At 43.5% G+C, this 18,009-nt stretch overlaps 1 protein-coding gene across 3 annotated transcripts in view; it reads left to right on the top strand.

Annotated features, from left to right (window-relative positions):
• The window catches only part of UBE3B (ubiquitin protein ligase E3B), a 54,748-nt gene that overhangs the window by 2,037 nt on the left and 34,702 nt on the right, over positions 1-18,009 (top strand). For all 3 annotated transcript variants that reach the window (XM_019757440.2, XM_019757441.2, XM_019757443.2), the window contains exons 2-11: positions 1,770-1,872; positions 3,165-3,346; positions 3,493-3,613; positions 4,999-5,058; positions 5,459-5,563; positions 7,882-7,978; positions 9,206-9,291; positions 10,207-10,289; positions 17,257-17,362; positions 17,653-17,773. In XM_019757440.2, the coding sequence (XP_019612999.2) occupies positions 3,186-3,346; positions 3,493-3,613; positions 4,999-5,058; positions 5,459-5,563; positions 7,882-7,978; positions 9,206-9,291; positions 10,207-10,289; positions 17,257-17,362; positions 17,653-17,773 (940 nt within the window). In that variant the 5' untranslated portion in view covers positions 1,770-1,872; positions 3,165-3,185. The remainder of the gene's footprint in view (positions 1-1,769; positions 1,873-3,164; positions 3,347-3,492; positions 3,614-4,998; positions 5,059-5,458; positions 5,564-7,881; positions 7,979-9,205; positions 9,292-10,206; positions 10,290-17,256; positions 17,363-17,652; positions 17,774-18,009) is intronic.

The raw sequence follows: 18,009 nt of genomic DNA on the forward strand, positions 1-18,009 counted from the left end.
GGAAGGATCTTATCCTGAGAGGCCACCTGGGAGAAGTGAAGGTTTTGAGATACAGCAGGTTCTTGAATCACACTTTGTTCAAAATCATTTCATTATAACATTGATGAGATGCCATAGGAACTTAACTCAATTAGCCTGTGGTAAAACTGGTTTCCTTATGTGTTGTTCTGCCCCAGTTCCAATAACCTATAGACGGTGTTAACTGAGGACTCACTATAGTCTAATTCTTACAGGTACTTAGTCACCGTTTACGTGCAGCCTCTTATTTTTCCACTGAGAATAGGCTCCCTCTTCTCCATCCCCATAAAGGAGGGACCGTCTGCATGTTACAGAAAGAGCACAGCATTGTCACGTGGCTTGGGGCCCCGCTCTTTTGCAGTTCTCAGGAGCTTGAAGCTATTATCCAATCTGAACAGAGCCAGGGGTTCATAGCCCAAGTGACAGGACTGGTGCATCTTAGTGTATTTAGGGAGAGGGAAAAACAGCTAATGGGTAAGGAATATAAGGGTCCGCACATTTTTTCCTCCCAAAAGAACCTTAGTGGCTGTACGGATAGGAGCCTCTGCCAAAGACTTTAAAAACAAAATCCTGTGTCTAGAAAAATAACACCTCAGACCTATTGACCGGGTGCTCTGTCAGCCACCTCAGTAGGTACTTGGTGCACATTATCTCAGTTAGTCCTCATAACCATCCTCTGAGCCAATTAACGAGAAGACAGAAACAGTACGTGGCAGAGCTAGGGACTGGCTCCAGAGCACAAGTGCCTCTAAGTACTATGTTGCCTCTCCGGGTGCTTTCTGTGAAAAACTTAGGAGATAGAGACCACCAGTTAGAAGGGCGGCTGGTTGCTCATTGATTAGAGTGCGGTGCTAATAACACCAGGGTAGCTGGTTCCATCCCCGCATGGACCACTGTGAGACCACCAGTTAGAGAAACAAATTTTCCCACAATTCCACTCTCTCAAAACAACTACTCTTACTTAATGTGTTGGTGTTTTTTGTTGTTTTTTTTGCAGTTTTGTATCTATGTGTGCATATGCATTTTCATTTTTGTTATGTAGTTGGGATCATATTGGTTCATAGCCAGCCCTTTTTTCCTTTCTTAGGTGTAAACATTTTTCCGTATTGTTAAAAATGTCAAACATTATTTTCAGTGGCTTTTTAACTTTTCACCTTGTCTGTTATTCTTGCTTACCATCACAAAGCATGTAAAACTTTCATTTAATAATATCTTTGGGATGACAGTTGACCCTTGAACAGCGCAGGGGTTAGGGTCACCACCCCCATTGTGCAGTTGAAAATCCACGTATAACTTTTGATTCCCCAAAAACTTAACTACTAATAGCCTCCTGTTGACTGGAGGCCTTATTGATAACGTAAACAATTAACACACATTTTGTATATTACATATACTATAGTGCGATCTTACAATAAAGTAAGCTAGAGAAAAGAAAATGTTAAGAAAATCATAAAGAAGAGAAGATACATTTACAGTATTCATTGAAAAAACTCTGTGTATAAGTGGACCCACAGAGATCAAACCCGTGTTGTTCAAGGGTCCCCTGTATTTTCAACCTATTCCCTTTAAACCGTGTGGGCTGGGGAGATCAAGTCTAACATTTAGACCAGACAGTAGGACAGAGACACAGTGCTGTCTTTTTAAAGCCAGAGACACTATTTATTGCTTTTACTCAGGAAGATATATGATGTCCTACCTATAAAACTTAACCCTAAATCTGGATTTTTTTTTTTTCCTTCTGCTTTTGCCAGAAAAGACAAGCTCCTCTGAAGCGAGAAGCTGCCCTTGGCCATGAGTCCTGTGCAAGATCATTAATGATTACCTGGCATTTCTGCGACATAGGCAAGTCCTCAGGTGAGCTCTCTGGACTTCTGCTGGGGCAGAAAGAGGGAATGATTCAGAAGACTGTTACGTTTTCCCCTTCAGTCGTCTTTCCCTCCCTCCTGTTGTCAGATGGACTTTGATAATTTGTTTCGAGAATTATTGATGAGAGACCCACTTAATGGAAAAAGCCTTGTGTTTAGTAGATGTGAAGCAGTGTTGAAAAGGGGCCACAGCGATCCCTCAATGTGTCAAAATGGGAAGAGCCCCGCATGAGCCTTTCCTCCTTGGTGATGTTTCCACATGGGTGCTGCTTTGAGTGAAGTAACCGAGTGAAGAGATTGTTTTCCAGAAGTCTGGGTGGATGAATAATTCATTTCAGTGCTTTTGTCAGCTAGGCTGCCTATGTATGTTGGCTAGAAGGACAAAGTTATCAAGCATCTGAAGAAATCATCTCAGAATGGAAGGTTCCATGGACCGGTACTGTGAGCTCTAGGCCGCTAGCCAAAGCCATCCCTTTGGGAAAAGACACGTACTGGTGATAAAATGTGATGGATAATTTAGAGCCTCCGTCCAAAAAGTGCCAGGCAATGGATGGGATCAGTTCTGCCCTAAAATCTTCATCGGTCCTTGGCGGGGTGGAAACAGTAAGGACCACGGAATAAGTTACACGTAAAACCAAATGTATTTATTTAATAGATCGTCTTACATTCAGGAATCATGGACCTTTGGCTTTTTTAGTGTTAAAATGACCCTTTAAAAAATGAAAAGCTTTTTTTGTGTTGGCAAAGCTAGGTGCTAGTAAATATTTGTTGAGTGAACGAATGAGTAAAATAACAGTGACAGTAGATGTTCGTGTTTGGTTTTTCCCTGAACTCTTTAGTTGGCAAAATAAAAGTGGCCTGCTTGGGGTAGGCTTCCTAAAGATTGTGGACTGCTCCAGAAAATTCAAATATCTAGAAACCTTTGACTCAGGATGCCTGGCTTGCATTAGAGCTTTATGGATGGGATCGAGTCATGCTTTGTTCATTCATTAAACAATTACAGAACCCGTACCCTATGCCAGGCGGTGTGTTCTTTCTCTTAAGAAAATGTAATTATTTAATACAGGAAACAGCATCACTGATCTGGGTGAGTCGCATGGAAAGAGCTGATAGGAAGTTGGGACTTGTGCCAGGAGAGCTATTAGCACTTTGGAAGGTGCTGGAAGGCCCTGAGTAGCTCTCTGCTGCCGCCCACGTCCCCGCCTTTGCTCTTGAGCCCCTTTGTGTGTGTGTGTTTTTCATATAATGATCTATACTAGCTACCCGCCATTTTCCTTGCAGGGTTTATGCAAGTTTGCAAACATGTTCACCGTCTCTCAGACCTCGAGAGCGTGGTTCATCGACAGGGCCCGTCAGGCTCGAGAAGAAAGGCTGGTGCAGAAGGAACGGGAGCGGGCAGCCATTGGGATTCAGGCCCGTGTCCGGAGTTTCCTCTGTCGGAGTCGACTGCAGAGAGAAATCAGGTGGGTGCCAGGAACTCCTCAGCACATTTTCTCTTGCTTCCAATTCGTAGCAAGAAAAGATAGTGTTTTCTTTTGCAGTTCTTAAAAAGCCTTCCAGCTGCTGGGAGCTCCTAATTTAATGTCTTTTTTTACCCTTCCCTCTCCAGGAGAGAGATCGATGAGTTTTTTAAAGCAGACGACTCTGGGTCCAGTAAAAGAAGTGCACTTTGTATCTTTAAGATTGCCAGGAAACTGCTGTTCTTGTTCAGAATTAAGGAGGATAATGAGGTAAAATAATAACGACAAACATACATTGTACTTACTGTCCGCCAGGTCTTTTTATACGGATTTTATAAATAGTAAGTCATTTAGTGCTTACAGCAACTCTGAGATAGGTTCTGTTTCGCCCACACCCTGCCCTTTTGTCTTCTCGGGGCCTGTTTTGTAGGGATTATGCCCAGTGCTTCTGGGCATGCGCACGATTCTTTTCACATCAGCTATGATGTCGGACTCAGATGTATACAGGAGCCAGGCAGTTTAAGTAAAGGAGTGAAAGAAGCCATGTATGAGACAAAACATAATACCAGTCATAACTGACAGCCGTGGCGAGGACATCAGGGAGTGATGGGGTCTGTGATGTGCCCATCCAAAGCCGGTGACCTCCACTCACCTTTGGCCAGTGGTGGTGTTTTTTAAAGAGATGCTAGAGAGCTTTATGCTCAGTTTTCTAATTTGTAAAACTTGGTTATCTAATTTGACCTTTCTTTTAAATCCTGCAAACCAAACAAAACATGCTGATTGCACTTTGGGGATGAGAATGATTAGCCCAGAAAATACAATTCTGGGAAGCAGCTAGTTGTCTGTAATAGTACTGACAGTAGCATTGAGGAGTGCCAGGTGATCAGGGGTTAAGTGTTTATCATTGCCAAGCTTTACCCTGTGCCAGGCCCTCTGCAGGGCACTGAGGACCCAGAAGGAAACAAGATGGCTAGGGTCTCCACGCAGGAGAGCTCGGAGCCTAGCAGCAGAGGGAGGAGTACACTGGCAGTGAGCACACGGTCACAGAGATGAGGGTGGGCAGGCTTGGTGAGGTAACCCCGGCTTACAGAGGAGGAAACCGCAGCTCCAGAGATGGGGCAGGCGCCCAGGGCCACACCCCTTTTAAAGGTGGATATTGCCTTGATAGGGTGGATTTTAAAGGGTCAACATTGCCAGAGTGTAACCTGGTTTCCGGCTTCTACTTTTCTTCCTTTTGTATTTCAAGATAAAAGGGAAGATTCGATGGCCTGTGAGGCAAAAGTCAGCATCCATGATGCTTCCAAAGTGGGAAATAGGAGAGCGTGATTTAGGAGACAACGGCTCGTCCCCAGGAATCCAAGCCCAGTTTGCCAGATCGATTTTGTTTTTCAAAAGGAACCCCAATCTGGACTTTTATATGAAATATACCAGTTTCTAAAAACATCTGTATGGCTCATCCAGCCTGTGGGCCACCAGTTTGAGAGCCTTTTTTTAGCTTGTCTGATCCTCCATTTCCACATCTGTAAGAGGAATTTAAAATGATTAAACATTTGAATCTTCTGGCATAATGCCTACATATAGTGGCCACCAAACATTTTGCTTCTTTCCTGTTTTCTCTTGTGGGAATTTATAACCCCCGTTCTACCTCTTTGCAGAGATTTGAGAAGTTGTGTCGCTGTATCCTTAGCAGCATGGATGCTGAGAATGAACCCAAGGTATGTGAGATGGGAGCTGAAGTCTCCCACATGCGCCAAACCCACCTATTAGGCTCTGAAAGTTCCTGTTGAATGCTACGCCTTTGTTAATTCCCACACACATGCAAACAAGTAATACATCGAAACCATGAACAAGTACAACGGATTGCCTAGTTTCTTCTTTACCCAAGAAGCTATGTTCCACCCTTGCCTGTTACTCAGGGGGGTAAATTTCCTTCGTAGTCTATTTCATCTTTGGGTTTGATGTTAAAATAAGCCCTGTCGGCTACTTGTTCATCCGTTCATCCTCACTGCCTTGCCTGGTACTGGGCTTAGCTCATTGGCCCCATTCCAGTAGCTAGAACATACGTAACTTGATCCCCGTAACTGCCCGTTATATTTCTCTCTCTCCTGCTTGTAGGTGTGGTATGTGTCCCTGGCTCTTTCCAAGGACCTCACCCTCTTATGGATTAAACAGATCAAGGACATTCTGTGGTATTGCTGTGAGTTTCTCGAGCAGCTCAAGGTAAGAAAACAAACAAATATACCCTTTCCACTTGGGGACTGTAGTATATGTTTTCAGAGGCCTCATGATCCCCTCATGGGTTATACCTTCGGAGATCTATCAGTCAGAGTTTAATAAAGAGTTATTAGGGCCCCTATGCTGTGAGAGAGAGAGTAACATACTTTGATTTACAATTTTGAACATTGACCTGTGATTGCTATAATCTCAATGACAGGGAAGCTGGTGTCTTCCCTCCCATACTTCTGATGTTAGGGATACCTTATAGTTTATGTCATTAGACCATCAGGCCTCCTTTTATAAGTACAGAAACCCAACATGAGTGTAGCTAGTAATACACGCAAGGTAAGCAAGAAAGAGACTATTTTGTCATAGAACGTATTCTGGAACATGGCAGCTGGGGGTGACTAGAGCCAGGGGCTTTTAGATTGTCCCCCTCATTCTTTTCTCTCATCTCTAGCTAGTGCCTTTTCAAGTCACCTCACCCTCTTCTGCTGTAGTTATGGCAGCCAGCGGTTCTGGCCTCACATCCTTACTCTGTTTTGACCAGAGTAAAGAGAGGGCTCCCCAACCAGTTCAGAAATCTGAAGGGACTCACAAAGGCCCAGTGGGATCTTGGTCTCAACCCTTAACTGGTCACAGTGGGGAGAGGGATGGATGGTGTATTGCCACTGGCCCAACCTGGCTCTGTGCCCACCCTTGTGTTATGAGAAGGTGGGCAGAGGCGTAAGGAGATGCAAACAGCAGCCACTACCACCTTACACATAGGGAGAGAGAAATTTCAGGGGCAGAGGCTTGGTAAGGACTCAGGTACTCTCTTTCCCTAAAAATAAGACCTAGCCGGACGATCAGCTCTAATGCATCTTTTAGAGCAAAAATTAATGAGACCTAGTCTTATTTTACTATAATGTAAGACTCGGTCTTGTTTAATATAAGACCGGGTCTCATATTAATTTTTGCTCCAAAAGATGCATTAGAGCTAATTGTCCGGCTAGGTCTTACTTTCGGGGAAACACGGTAGCAGCTGAGCAGTGGAGTGAGTACCAGCAGAGCTGCCTGTGATCCATTCCCAGCCGTGTCTGGAAGCGCTGGTGAATAGCTGTCTTGGCCATGACCCAGCAGCAAGCCATGCCCAGCTTGTCCGGTGGGGCATGTGCCACAGAACGGTGCTCTTCACACCCTGTTCCTTGGAGCGCTGGGCTTCCACCAAAATGCCTCAGGGCAAATGGGCAGGTTCTTCCCCTACCTTCTCTCCAGCAGACAGAGCCTCTTTTATCTGCTCTCTGTATCTGCATTCCACAGCAGGTTTCTCTTTGAGAAGAGACTCTTCTACTTTGAAAAAAACTTGTATTTTAATTTTATGTGAAGAAATACACATTAAGAGAAAAGAACACTGGATCTGGAGCCTGGAAGATAGGAATTTAGTCCCGATTCTGCGGCTGATTTCCCATGCGGCCTTGGACAAGTCACTTCCCCTCTCTTATTCTCTGTGAGCTTAGGGGTGTGAACTAGGTGGCCTCCAGGGTCCCTTCCAGGTGTACATGCTAGAAGGTCTCTGAGCCTAGAGAGGGGTCAGGTCTTTTCCTCAACCTGCTCTTGTGCAACGACCAATAACCGTGATAACAATAGTCAGTGTTACATAGACTTATCTGTATGCAGGCGCTGTTCTCAGTGCTTTATATACACGAGTCCGTTTATTCCTCACCACAACCCTGTGAAGAAAACGGTGTTTCTATCCCTAATGAACAGATGAGGAAACTTAGGTATAGAGGTTAAGAAATTTACCCAAGATCACACAGCTACCGTGTTTCCCTGAAAATAAGCCCTAACCGGGAAATCAGCCCTAGCATGATTTTTCAGGATGACATCCCCTGCACATAAGCCCTAATGTGTCTTTTGGAGCAAAAACTATTATAAGACCCGGTCTTATTTTTGGGGAAACATGGTAGTAAGTGGTTAAAGCCAGAAATCTGAGCCCAGAGTCCCTGGTACGCTCCACTGGGGCTCCAGTATATGTCCATGCATATATTCATAAACGCAGATAAAACCAGCAAGCCAGTGCTGGCCGTCTTGTTTTCCAGGAATTCTCAGGTCTGCAGGCGCAGTATTTCAGAAGTGATGGTCAGTTACTGGTGTGCCGAAGTCCCTGTCATTTAACTCCTGCAGTGGTCATTCCCCAAGAGAAAAAGAACAGGGGCTTACTTATAACCCTGACTCGTGTGTTTGAGCCTGAGTGCACGCAGCAAAGTTCTGAAGTGGTTGCTTCAGTGTCTGCGACTGCAGGGTGTGTGTCTTACTCTTAATGTCTTCTTTGTTTCCAGCCTGAAATCTTACAAGACTCCAAACTCGTCACACTGTACCTCACAATGCTTGTCACCTTCACAGACACTTCAACATGGAAAATTCTCCGGGGAAAAGGTCTGTGGGACTTGCTTCCGAGTCTTCCCTAAGTAGCAGAGCTTGGGGACCTTTTTCCCTTTTTAGGAAGCGTGTTTGCTGCCTCGAGCCCCCGGGAAGGCCCTGAGACCACACAAATGAGGTGCCCTTGGCACTTCCCATCAGATGGCACTGTGCTGTCCAGAACATATTCAGTATTCTGTGTTATATTATACTCTCTCTCGTCTTGGAATTTATGTTTCAAGACACAGTTCCTCTGAGCTCATTTTTGTAACTCCCATAGCTCTTCAGCCTCCGAGTCATACTATTTGCTTATTAAGCCTCGTCATTTCATTTGGCAAATCATTAGGCAGAAAAGAATTCTATTTTGGCCATAAAATTTGTATTGTGATGCTACCTCCTTCCCGGAGTGTTGTACTTGGCCTTATGCTTGTCATACATTCACTTCATCCATTCAACAAACAGCCTACTGTGTGCCAGATATGTGCAGGCATTGGAGAAACAGAAAAGGTCACTGCCCTCCAGGGTCTTTACGTGCTGAACTACTGTGACGTGCCTGCCCTTCCTCACAGAACTCAGTCTGGTGGGGGAGACACATTAAAGAGAAGTCGCCAGTATCTGGTGCTCGGAAGGAAGAGAATAAGAGAAATGAGAGTGTTCAGTGGGGGTGTGAATGGCCTTGCTCTGTCTGGGGCTCAGGCCTTCCTGAAGAAGTGATGTCTGAGCTCAGTTGGAGGGAGGGTAAGAGTTCACAGACTGACAACGAGGACAAAACTTTGAAGGCAGAGGAAACTGCATGTGCAAAGATTCCAGGACAGGAAGGAGGTTTGAAGACCTTATCCTGGACTCTGGGGAGGATTTAAACCATGAGAAGTTCTGAGCCCTGCTAGGGAGCTTGTGTCCCTGTGGGAAGAGGAGGCAGTGGCAGAGAAAATAGAAAGTGCCAGGCCCTCGGAGGGGGTTGGCAAAGGTGCTCAGGAGCTCGGAGGCCAGGTACGTTACTTCTGGCCAGGGGAACGATCGGGCCCGTCACCTGAGAGGTGACACTTGAGCCGGGCCTTCCAGGAGAGATAGAATTCAGGATATGCAGCACCTTCCCGCACTCTGCTACCAGACCTGAGGAGACCAGGAAGGCAAGCCAGAGAGGATCTCGTTTCCTGGGGCCTTGGGTCTGGGGCATGATTTTCTGTTCCACCTCAGCCGGTCTGGCCAGAGATCCTGTTTTTCTCAGACTTTTTCTTTATTTAGGTGAGAGTCTTCGACCAGCCATGAACCACATTTGTGCAAATATAATGGGACATCTCAACCAGCATGGGTTCTATTCGGTGCTACAGGTCTGTGACCCCAACCCCTAACACGTGACCTCCTTTCTCCACATCTGAACTTGGATTTGCATGTTCGGTGTTGGGATATTTTGTGCCCTCCTCACAGAAACAATATTCGCAGGAAGAGTTGGATGCTTAGTGTTCTCTCCTCCCTTCCTCTGCCTCGGGTCACTTGCATTTTGTGTAACGGGAGGACAGTGGCACTGGGGTCCCTTTAATGTGCTGTAGTTTTGGCTACAGGTGTAATCCAGTCTCTTGAACTTTTAAACTCGGGAAGGAGGCCTCAGGGTTTGTTCCCTCAGGTTCCTTCTTAGTTGGTATCTGGAATTCTCTGTCTAGCTCTGTGTCCTCAGACTGCCTTCCGTCCACAGTGCACCTTTTGTGCCAGTTCACACAGCCACGGAATGGTCAGAAGCAGTTTCAAAGTACTTTGGAATTCTTAAATTTGAGAAGTTAACATTGATTTAGCCCTCTTTTCTGCCTGGCACTGAGATGGGTTCTTTCCTGATTGGGCTTTGTTTTCTCCACACAACAACCCTGGGAGGTGGTGTGACAGCCAAAGTTGCTGTTGTCAACAGGTCGTCACAGTGAGGAAGCTTCTGCCCGAAGCCATAACTTGGAACTCTTTCTAAAATAACAAGCTGTCTTGAAATTTTAAGTCTGGTATTTTTATCAGCTGCTCATTTTTTTAAATTGTTTATTATTTTAAAACATTAAATGTACCATGTAAAGTAGAGAGAGGGTGGTAAAATGAATCTCTGTACCCATTACTTTCTCTCCTGTCGTTTTATAAAAACATTCCAATGCAGTTTTTTATCTGAAGCACTCGTTTTGCTGTCACGCTGCTTTTTTTTTTTTTCTTTTAACATACCAATGACTACAAAGTTGGCATCGTTCCCTGACCAGTTAAAATGTTCTTTTCAGGTTCTGTTAACCCGTGGCCTGGCGAGACCCCGGCCCTGTCTGTCCAAAGGCACTTTAACTGCAGCCTTTTCTCTCGCGTTGCGGTAAGTCGGAGACCATAGTTGAGGGGTCGGCATGCTTCTGAGGGCTTCCTCCTCTTGCTTGTCTTTCCTCTTGTTACTCATGTTAGGTATGGGCTTGCCCACTTGGTCAGAATTTACATGAAGTGTTGTTCTTGGGGAAAGGGACTCATCTGTGACTGTTCTTTGTCTCATCTTTTGTCTGTACCCCTGGATATTTTTGCATCATGATGTGAGGGAAGCTATTCAAAATGATTTGCTTTCAGTCAGCCAGGGCCCAAGAGCACATCCTTTCTCCTTTTGAGCTTTTAGTTGATAAAATAAAGGAAACCCAAGAGCTGGCGGAGGGCCAGCAAAGGGCAGGGTAACAGGACAGACTAGTGTTATGAACATGGGTGTAACATGTTAGAATGTGAAGGACCAGAAAAGATGTGTATCTGCCATCAGTAAGAGATGTACATAAGGTCAGTATTTCCTAATAGAAATGACACCCGCAATTCTGAAAATCACCAAGTATAAAAAGCTATGCTTGTTAATGGGTCCAGAACATTCTTCAGTTGTTGAGAGGAACACTCGGAGAGATGTTAATAGGATAACTTGATAATCTTCATCCCCAAGAGAATAATAATGGGAAAGAAGGAGAGTCACTGTCAGCTTGGTAAAGCTCCCTGCTCTGCCGTCTCCCGCTCATCCACAGTGCACCTCACTGCTGAAAGCTCGGGCAAGTCCCGCAGTAGCAAGACCCTTGGGGTCTGTGTGACCTGATGTGGGCTCAGACACATCGGAACATGGAATACCTTCGTCCATGTTTAGATGGTGGAGCACATCTCTTCATAGCCCATGGAATCGTTTTCTGTGGAATACCAGTTTGGAAAATGATGGTCTAGAGCATGGATTGGCAGATTTTTTCTGTGAAGGGCCAGCTGGCTAATATTTTCAGTTCCGTGGGCCCGGCAGCTTTCTGTCACAACTACCCTGCCATCGGAGCACAAAGCAGCTGTAGACAATACACAAATGAGTCTGGTTGTGTTGCAATAAAATTTTATTTGTAAAAATTGGCAGTGGCCAGAATTTGGCCTGTGGGCCAGTTTGCCAGCCCCTGGTCTAAACTGTGCTTTTGATTAACCACTGGCCACATGGGACTGTTTAAACAGAAATGTATTAAAATTAAGTAAAATTAAGAATTCAGTTCCTTGGTTGTGTTAGCTGCATTTCAAGTGCTCAGGGGCCACACGTGATTAATGGCAACAGTGTTGGATTGAAAATATGGAGTGTTTCCATCATCACAGAAGGTTCCGTTGGATAAGGCTGGTCTAAGGCAGCATTGTTCAATAGAAATATAATGAGACCTACACGAAAAAGTTGGAAGAAGGGTCGACCCCGTGTGGCTCAGGCAGTTGGAGCGCGGTGCTCCTAACGCTGAGGTTGCCGGTTCGATTCCCACATGGGCCAGTGAGCTGCTTCCTCTACAGCTCAGTTTGTGAACAACGGCTCTCCCTGGAGCTGGGCTGCCGTGAGCAGCGAGAGCAGCCGGTGAGAGCTGCCGTGAGCTGCCGTGAGCTGCTGTGAGCGGCCGACCAACGACCGGTGATGTACTGTCACAGCCGGGGGGAGCACAAGGCTCATAATACCAGCATGGGCCAGGGAGCTGTGTCCTACACAACTAGACTGAGAAACAACGGCTTGAACCGGAGTGTGTGTGTGGGGGGGGGGGTGCGAGGTGGAAGAAGGGGGAAAAAATTGAAAGAAAGGGAAAATTAAGTTTAGCATTTTATTTAAACCAATATGTTGAAAATATTTATCATGTTTACATGTAATCAATTAAATGATCTATTTTAATTAAAAATTTTTTAATTTATTTCACTTTTGATACTGAGTCTTCAAGAACTGGTATATATTTTTACACTTATAGCGTATCTGAATTTGGACTAGCCACATTTTAAGGGCTCAGGAGCCATATGTGGCCAGTGGCTACTGTATTGGACAGCGAACCTCTGAAGGATAGACCCTCATCACAGAGGAACAGGAACCAACCAGTAACGCAGTAATTAGTTATAGGAGAACACATTAGTAAACAATCATACCTTCATTTCACACTTTGAGAGAAGTTACATAGAGGTGTATTTAATGAGTCTTAACATCTGGGTACAAATGGGTTTTCCTCGTAGCAGGATTACTGAATCTCCCTTTCCTGAGTCACCGAGGGCAGCTTGTCCCAGCAGCATTGCCCACTCTCCTCTGTCAGAGCCAAGGAAGGGTCCACATGCAGAGCCTCAGCTCTGCAGCACAAGAGCAGCTCTGCCTCCTCGTTGCCTGAGAACGCAAGTCTTGTTTTTCCGTTCCAGCACCCCTTCCCTGCCGTGATGTGGTTGTGATTCGGTGTGATTCACCAAGAGGGTCACATCTGATCATTTCTACCACATTTCTTCTCCTTTAAGAATATAACAGCATCCATTGTTTTAGGTTTTTCCTCTATATATGTTAGAATCCATTGACTCACTTAAGACCAGGTTGTTCTAAAGTCTTTTTCTTAAACAGTGCCCCTTTCCCTTCCTCTGAATATTTGTATGTAATTGAACGTGACCAGGACCTTTTTAAACAAGACATTCAGTGGCTTTGTCACACAGGAGTATACTATTAAAAGTGTATAAAATCACAAGTGATACATTTAGACATGGTCACCAAATCCTACAAATGGCTAACATTCATGCGCCACACATTGTTTTAAGACTTTTACACGCGTTAACTGACCCCTCACCATATTCTCTTATCTCTCTCCATTTTATAGAAGAGGAAGCTAAAGCCCAGAGAAGTTAAGCCACTTGTCCTTGGTCACACAGCAGAGATTGGCAGGACCAGGAATTAAACCCAGGCCATCTGACTCCAGAGCCCACAGTTGTTACTCCTCATTCTTTATACTTGCTTCACATATTGGACACCTTTTTGTATTCTAAGAATATTCTATATTTTTTGAATTAATGGCACATGGGAACTTTCCCATACTTGCCCTGTTCCGTTTATTATCTGGGCCCCTTGTTTGCCCAGGTACATGTACCTGCGAGCCCCAGTTTCTGTTTTTCCCTTTGTGCCTGTCAGCTTCCTAGTTGCAGGATGAGCTCTCTGGAAGCTGGGACTATACATTAAACCTTTCTTTTACATTCGTCCCCCTTCTGTGTTTGAGAGTGGATTTGTGCCCTATTAAATGTACAACTAGCAGTACATTTACATGGTGGAGCACATGTAGCCACTACACATCGGCTAAAGAAAGATTTTGATGACCTCATGCTGGGGAAATAGATACTAAGAAATTGAGGGAACAGTATTTGGTGTGTATGTGTGGTCTGTTAAGACTGGCCCTGCAAGGCAACCCTGCATCCTGTGGCATCGTCCAGTGCCCCATTCCAGTTGGTCAAGCTGTGTTGTTTGCGGGTATGGCCGAGGGTGGAATCCTTGGGTTCCTGTGAGAGCCCCCAGAGAAACCCCTATGATGCTGGAGTTGTCCCCTTGGAAATGGGAAGTGATGAGTTACAGTTTCAGTGGCTTCTGTTGTGGTGTCTCTTCCTTTGTCTAGAGAATTACATACTCCTGATTTAAACCTCTTCCCAACCTGCAGAAAATAATTCTTTTTCAGAGAATTCTTTTGTCCAGCTCAGCTCAGTGAGTTTAGCTTGATTGGCCAGCCTCTTCTCTAGCCAAGTTGTTGATGACGGCACTGATATTTTGAGCATGTCAACCTTATTAAAATTTTCTTGCCCCAGGAACGGTACTCTTGAAAATAAAAGTTTATAATATAAATTCTGATTGTCTAAATACTAGTCACATTGCTATTAGAGCACATTAGCTAGAAGAGATCATTTTCCTCCTATAAGTTATTCCACCTTTTTTCCCCCTGTGTTCCTGTGTTTTCTCCTGTGTTTTCTTCTAAGAGTTTTACAGTTTTAGTTATGAAACGAGCGTTTAGGTCTGTGATCAATTTTGAGTTAATTTTTCACTATTGTGTGAAGTAGGGGTCATTATCTTATTTAATTAATGTTTATCTCTTTTTTGGATTACGGAAGCAATACATGCTTATTGTAGAAAACCTGGAAAAAACAGAAAAGTATAAGGCACAAAAGTGTTTCTCATGATTCTACAATCCAGAGATAACATTGTTAACATTTTTTCAATTGTCGTGGTCGTTTTAAAATTTATACACATTTATGTGTTTATATATACATATTTAAACACTAATATAATACAGTTGCCCCTTGAACAACATGGATTTGAACTACGTGGGTCCACTCATACATGGATTTTTTTCCTTTTGTTTTCTTGAGCTATTCTTTACAGTATTCTTTTGGGAGTTGTGGCTAATTCCATTTTCATTCAAACTGGTGTCAGATTTTCTGTGTGTATGGTTTTTTTGGTGTGTCATTTCCAGTTTTTAGGACTGCTTTTAAATAAAATCAAAACCTTCACTCTACCATAGTTGATCAGAATTTTTGTACTATTATTGATATTTGCAATTTCAGGAAGAGAAATATTTTAGCAGAGAGATAAAAAGGCAGAAATGTCATTCAAGTAGTTGATGAGAAGTTGCAACTTAAATGATACACTCAATGTGCATGTTAAACTCCTCCTGAAAACTCAACTAAGGACACTAGGGAATAAATAGATTTTCAAAATCTCACAAAGTCATAGAAAACATAAAAGAGCATTAGCAATAGAGAGAAGACAACGTCTTGGAAACTAAAGCATATGAATGTTAATTGATCTAGCAGCCCAGTGAAGGCTGGAAGCAAATAGCGTGCAAGCAGGGGTAGTAGCAAGCCAGTTCTTCCTCCCAGGCCCTGAAAGTATGGGGAATCTGAAACACTGAGTAAAGCTGGAAACTGGCCGAGTCATTGAAATTTGCATCAACAACAGTTAGGCTTCCTAGACTCCCTGGTGTCCCTCCCAGCCCATGCAACCTCCTTGGCATAAGGCAAATGTTTACCTTCTAAAAACATTGAGCCATGGTGGGTATGGGCTATAGTATCCCAGGCACCACTGACAGGAAGGGTGAGAACCCACACTCAACAGAGGGATTCACTGACATTAAATGTTGAATAATAATGAAATTCTTTAGTCATCTTCTCCCCTTCAGCCAAAGCAGGACCCTGGACGCTTCTTCTCTAGAAAACACAGATCAGCCTAGAGAAAACACCTCCAGATTCTGAACTTTTGAGGTTCCCTACCCTTATGATGAGGTCTTGACAAACCCCATACACATTCTGAAGCTTCAAGAAATAGTAATACTTCAACATTGTGAGGAAAATATATTTTTTGACCTAGGAATTTGCTCAAACACTTAAGTATGAAGAATGAAGACATTTTCAGAATTTCAAGTTTTCAAAACTTTCTTCTTCTTGGCCTTCTTTCTCATAAAGCCAGTGTTGGAGGGGGGCAGAATATGCCACCCTAAAATATACCTCTTTGGCATAAGGATTATTTTGAGCTGAAGGCACTTGAAAAACAGCAAATGCAGAGAGACGCTTTCTCTGAACTCCCCTCATCGGCCTAAAGACAACTTCCAAAAGGAACTCTACTATCATGAATCCCCTCCCCCAAGAGTTTCATCAATCAAGAAAGATTGACTCATCACAGGAGAGATGACTAGAAATCCACACCACACCCAGACAAACTTTGTCCCAGTTTTTTTCAATAAATGCAGTTGGCTCTCCATAGCCGCAGATTTTGTATCTGTGGAGTTAACCAACTGCAGATCCAAAACAACATGTTTTTAATCTGCGTTTGGAAATGCACATATGTATTGTTCTACGTACACATTGTTCTACACCATTTTATATAAGGGGCTTTAGCATCCGTGGATTTTGGTGTCTGCAGGGGGTCCTGGAACCGATCCCCACGGATTCCGGGGGATAACTATAGTTAAGTTTCGGGGAGTCAAAAGTGATGCACAGATTTCCTCTGGAAATAGCAGTGAAATGACTGTAGTATATTCATACTGCTGCTGCTATTGACTTCTTAGAAACTTCGCCAGGGTAGATTTATTTTGAATACTGACAGTTCCAGCAAAATTTAATACAACATGATTATTCAAAGTACATATAGACTAAAAAGAAACGTTTTAAAACAGGACGTGTTTTGTCTTTGTTTTTTATATGTCTTCATTATGTTGAAAAGGTGCCGTTCAAAACCTGATTAATTTGAGATACAAGGTCCTTTTGTTATCCTTTTGATAGTTTATAGAAAACCGAACCAGAGTTTTCTTGTGTTTGCTTGAATGGCTATAAATCATATCTGATTTCTTTGGTATCTGCTGCCTGCATACTTTGTTATTGTATTCAACTTTCCTGACAATTATTGCCCAATTACCTTTTCTTACGATAAAGTTCTTTGGATTTTAAAAGTGACTTCCTATATAGCTGGAGATTGTTTTGTTTTGGAATGAAAAATAAAAACAATAAAAAAATTGTTAAAATTATTTTTTTAATTAAAAAAAGTTATATGCAGGTTTTTAACTGCAGGAATGGGGGTTCAGTGCCCCAACCTCCACATTGTTCATTGTCAACTGTATATATACTCGTATTTAAAATAAATTGCTTAATTGAAGTATAGGTTGTTGGTGAGTTATAGTAAACACTCCACCCCATTTGAGAAATAGAACAACAGTACCGGCATTCCAAATGTCCCCTCCCCCCCAACCCCCCAGTCACTACCCGCCCGGTCCTCTCCCATGGATATAGTTTCTTACTCTGCCTTTTTTTTTCTTTAAGTTTATTATAGCTTGAGCATTTTCTCACATCAGTAAAACTGGAAAACATGTTTTTCATAGCTCTTGTCATCGAATCAACCATCCCCCTAGTGGATAGCTCCACTTTCTGTCTTTATTTTTCTAGACGTCCTGGGAAGCATAATTTCTAGGGATTTGGGGGGGTTGGTAGGGTTGTTCTTTTGCTCCAGCTTCACATGCAAACTTGTCTGAATAAACTGATCTTTCTGTGTCTAGCCCTGTGGTTACTGCCCAGTTTTCAGACAATCTGATTCGGCCGTTCCTCATCCACATCATGTCCGTGCCTGCTCTTGTGACCCACCTCAGCACGGTGACCCCTGAGGTAAGTCGCGTTCCCCCCCAATTCCATTTTTGCCTTTCTTCTTAGAAATTGGAATGTAAAATCTTTTCTGTTAATCTCTACCTTTTCTGATTTTTCTTCGAAATCAGTAGCCACTGTAGACACACTTTTGTTAGTAGCTCAGAGAAATAGGTTCTCATCTTTGTTCATTTTCTTCTCGGACATCAGTAGCATGTGTGGCTACCAGGGGGTGACCTGCCGGTGATCAAATTTGGGCTAATGGGAAATTCTTCCGGTCGGCTTCCGCTTTAACAGTCTGCAATTGTTTGCAGCGCCTCACTGTTTTAGAATCTCACGACATGCTTCGTAAATTCATCACATTTTTAAGAGATAAAGATCGATGCCGTGACGTATGTGAATGTTTAGAAGGATGCCACACGCTTTGTCTAATGGGTGAGTATCTGTGGCTGGAATTTGATTGTGTTCTGGGCATCAGGAAAAGCCCCCGTGTTTTTGCTTTTCACCCTTCTGGAGATCACGAGGTGTTTTTAGTAACAATTAGAAATGCTTATCATAAAAGACATGTCATCAGATAGACAGTTAAAACAGACGTGTAAAATGGAAAATCACATGGAAAATATATCAACCTGGCAGACTAGTTGAGTGTCTGTAAAGGAATGTTAAATTTC

Source organism: Rhinolophus sinicus, linkage group LG16 (genome assembly GCF_036562045.2).
Source record: "Rhinolophus sinicus isolate RSC01 linkage group LG16, ASM3656204v1, whole genome shotgun sequence".
Taxonomy (NCBI): Eukaryota; Metazoa; Chordata; class Mammalia; order Chiroptera; family Rhinolophidae; genus Rhinolophus; species Rhinolophus sinicus.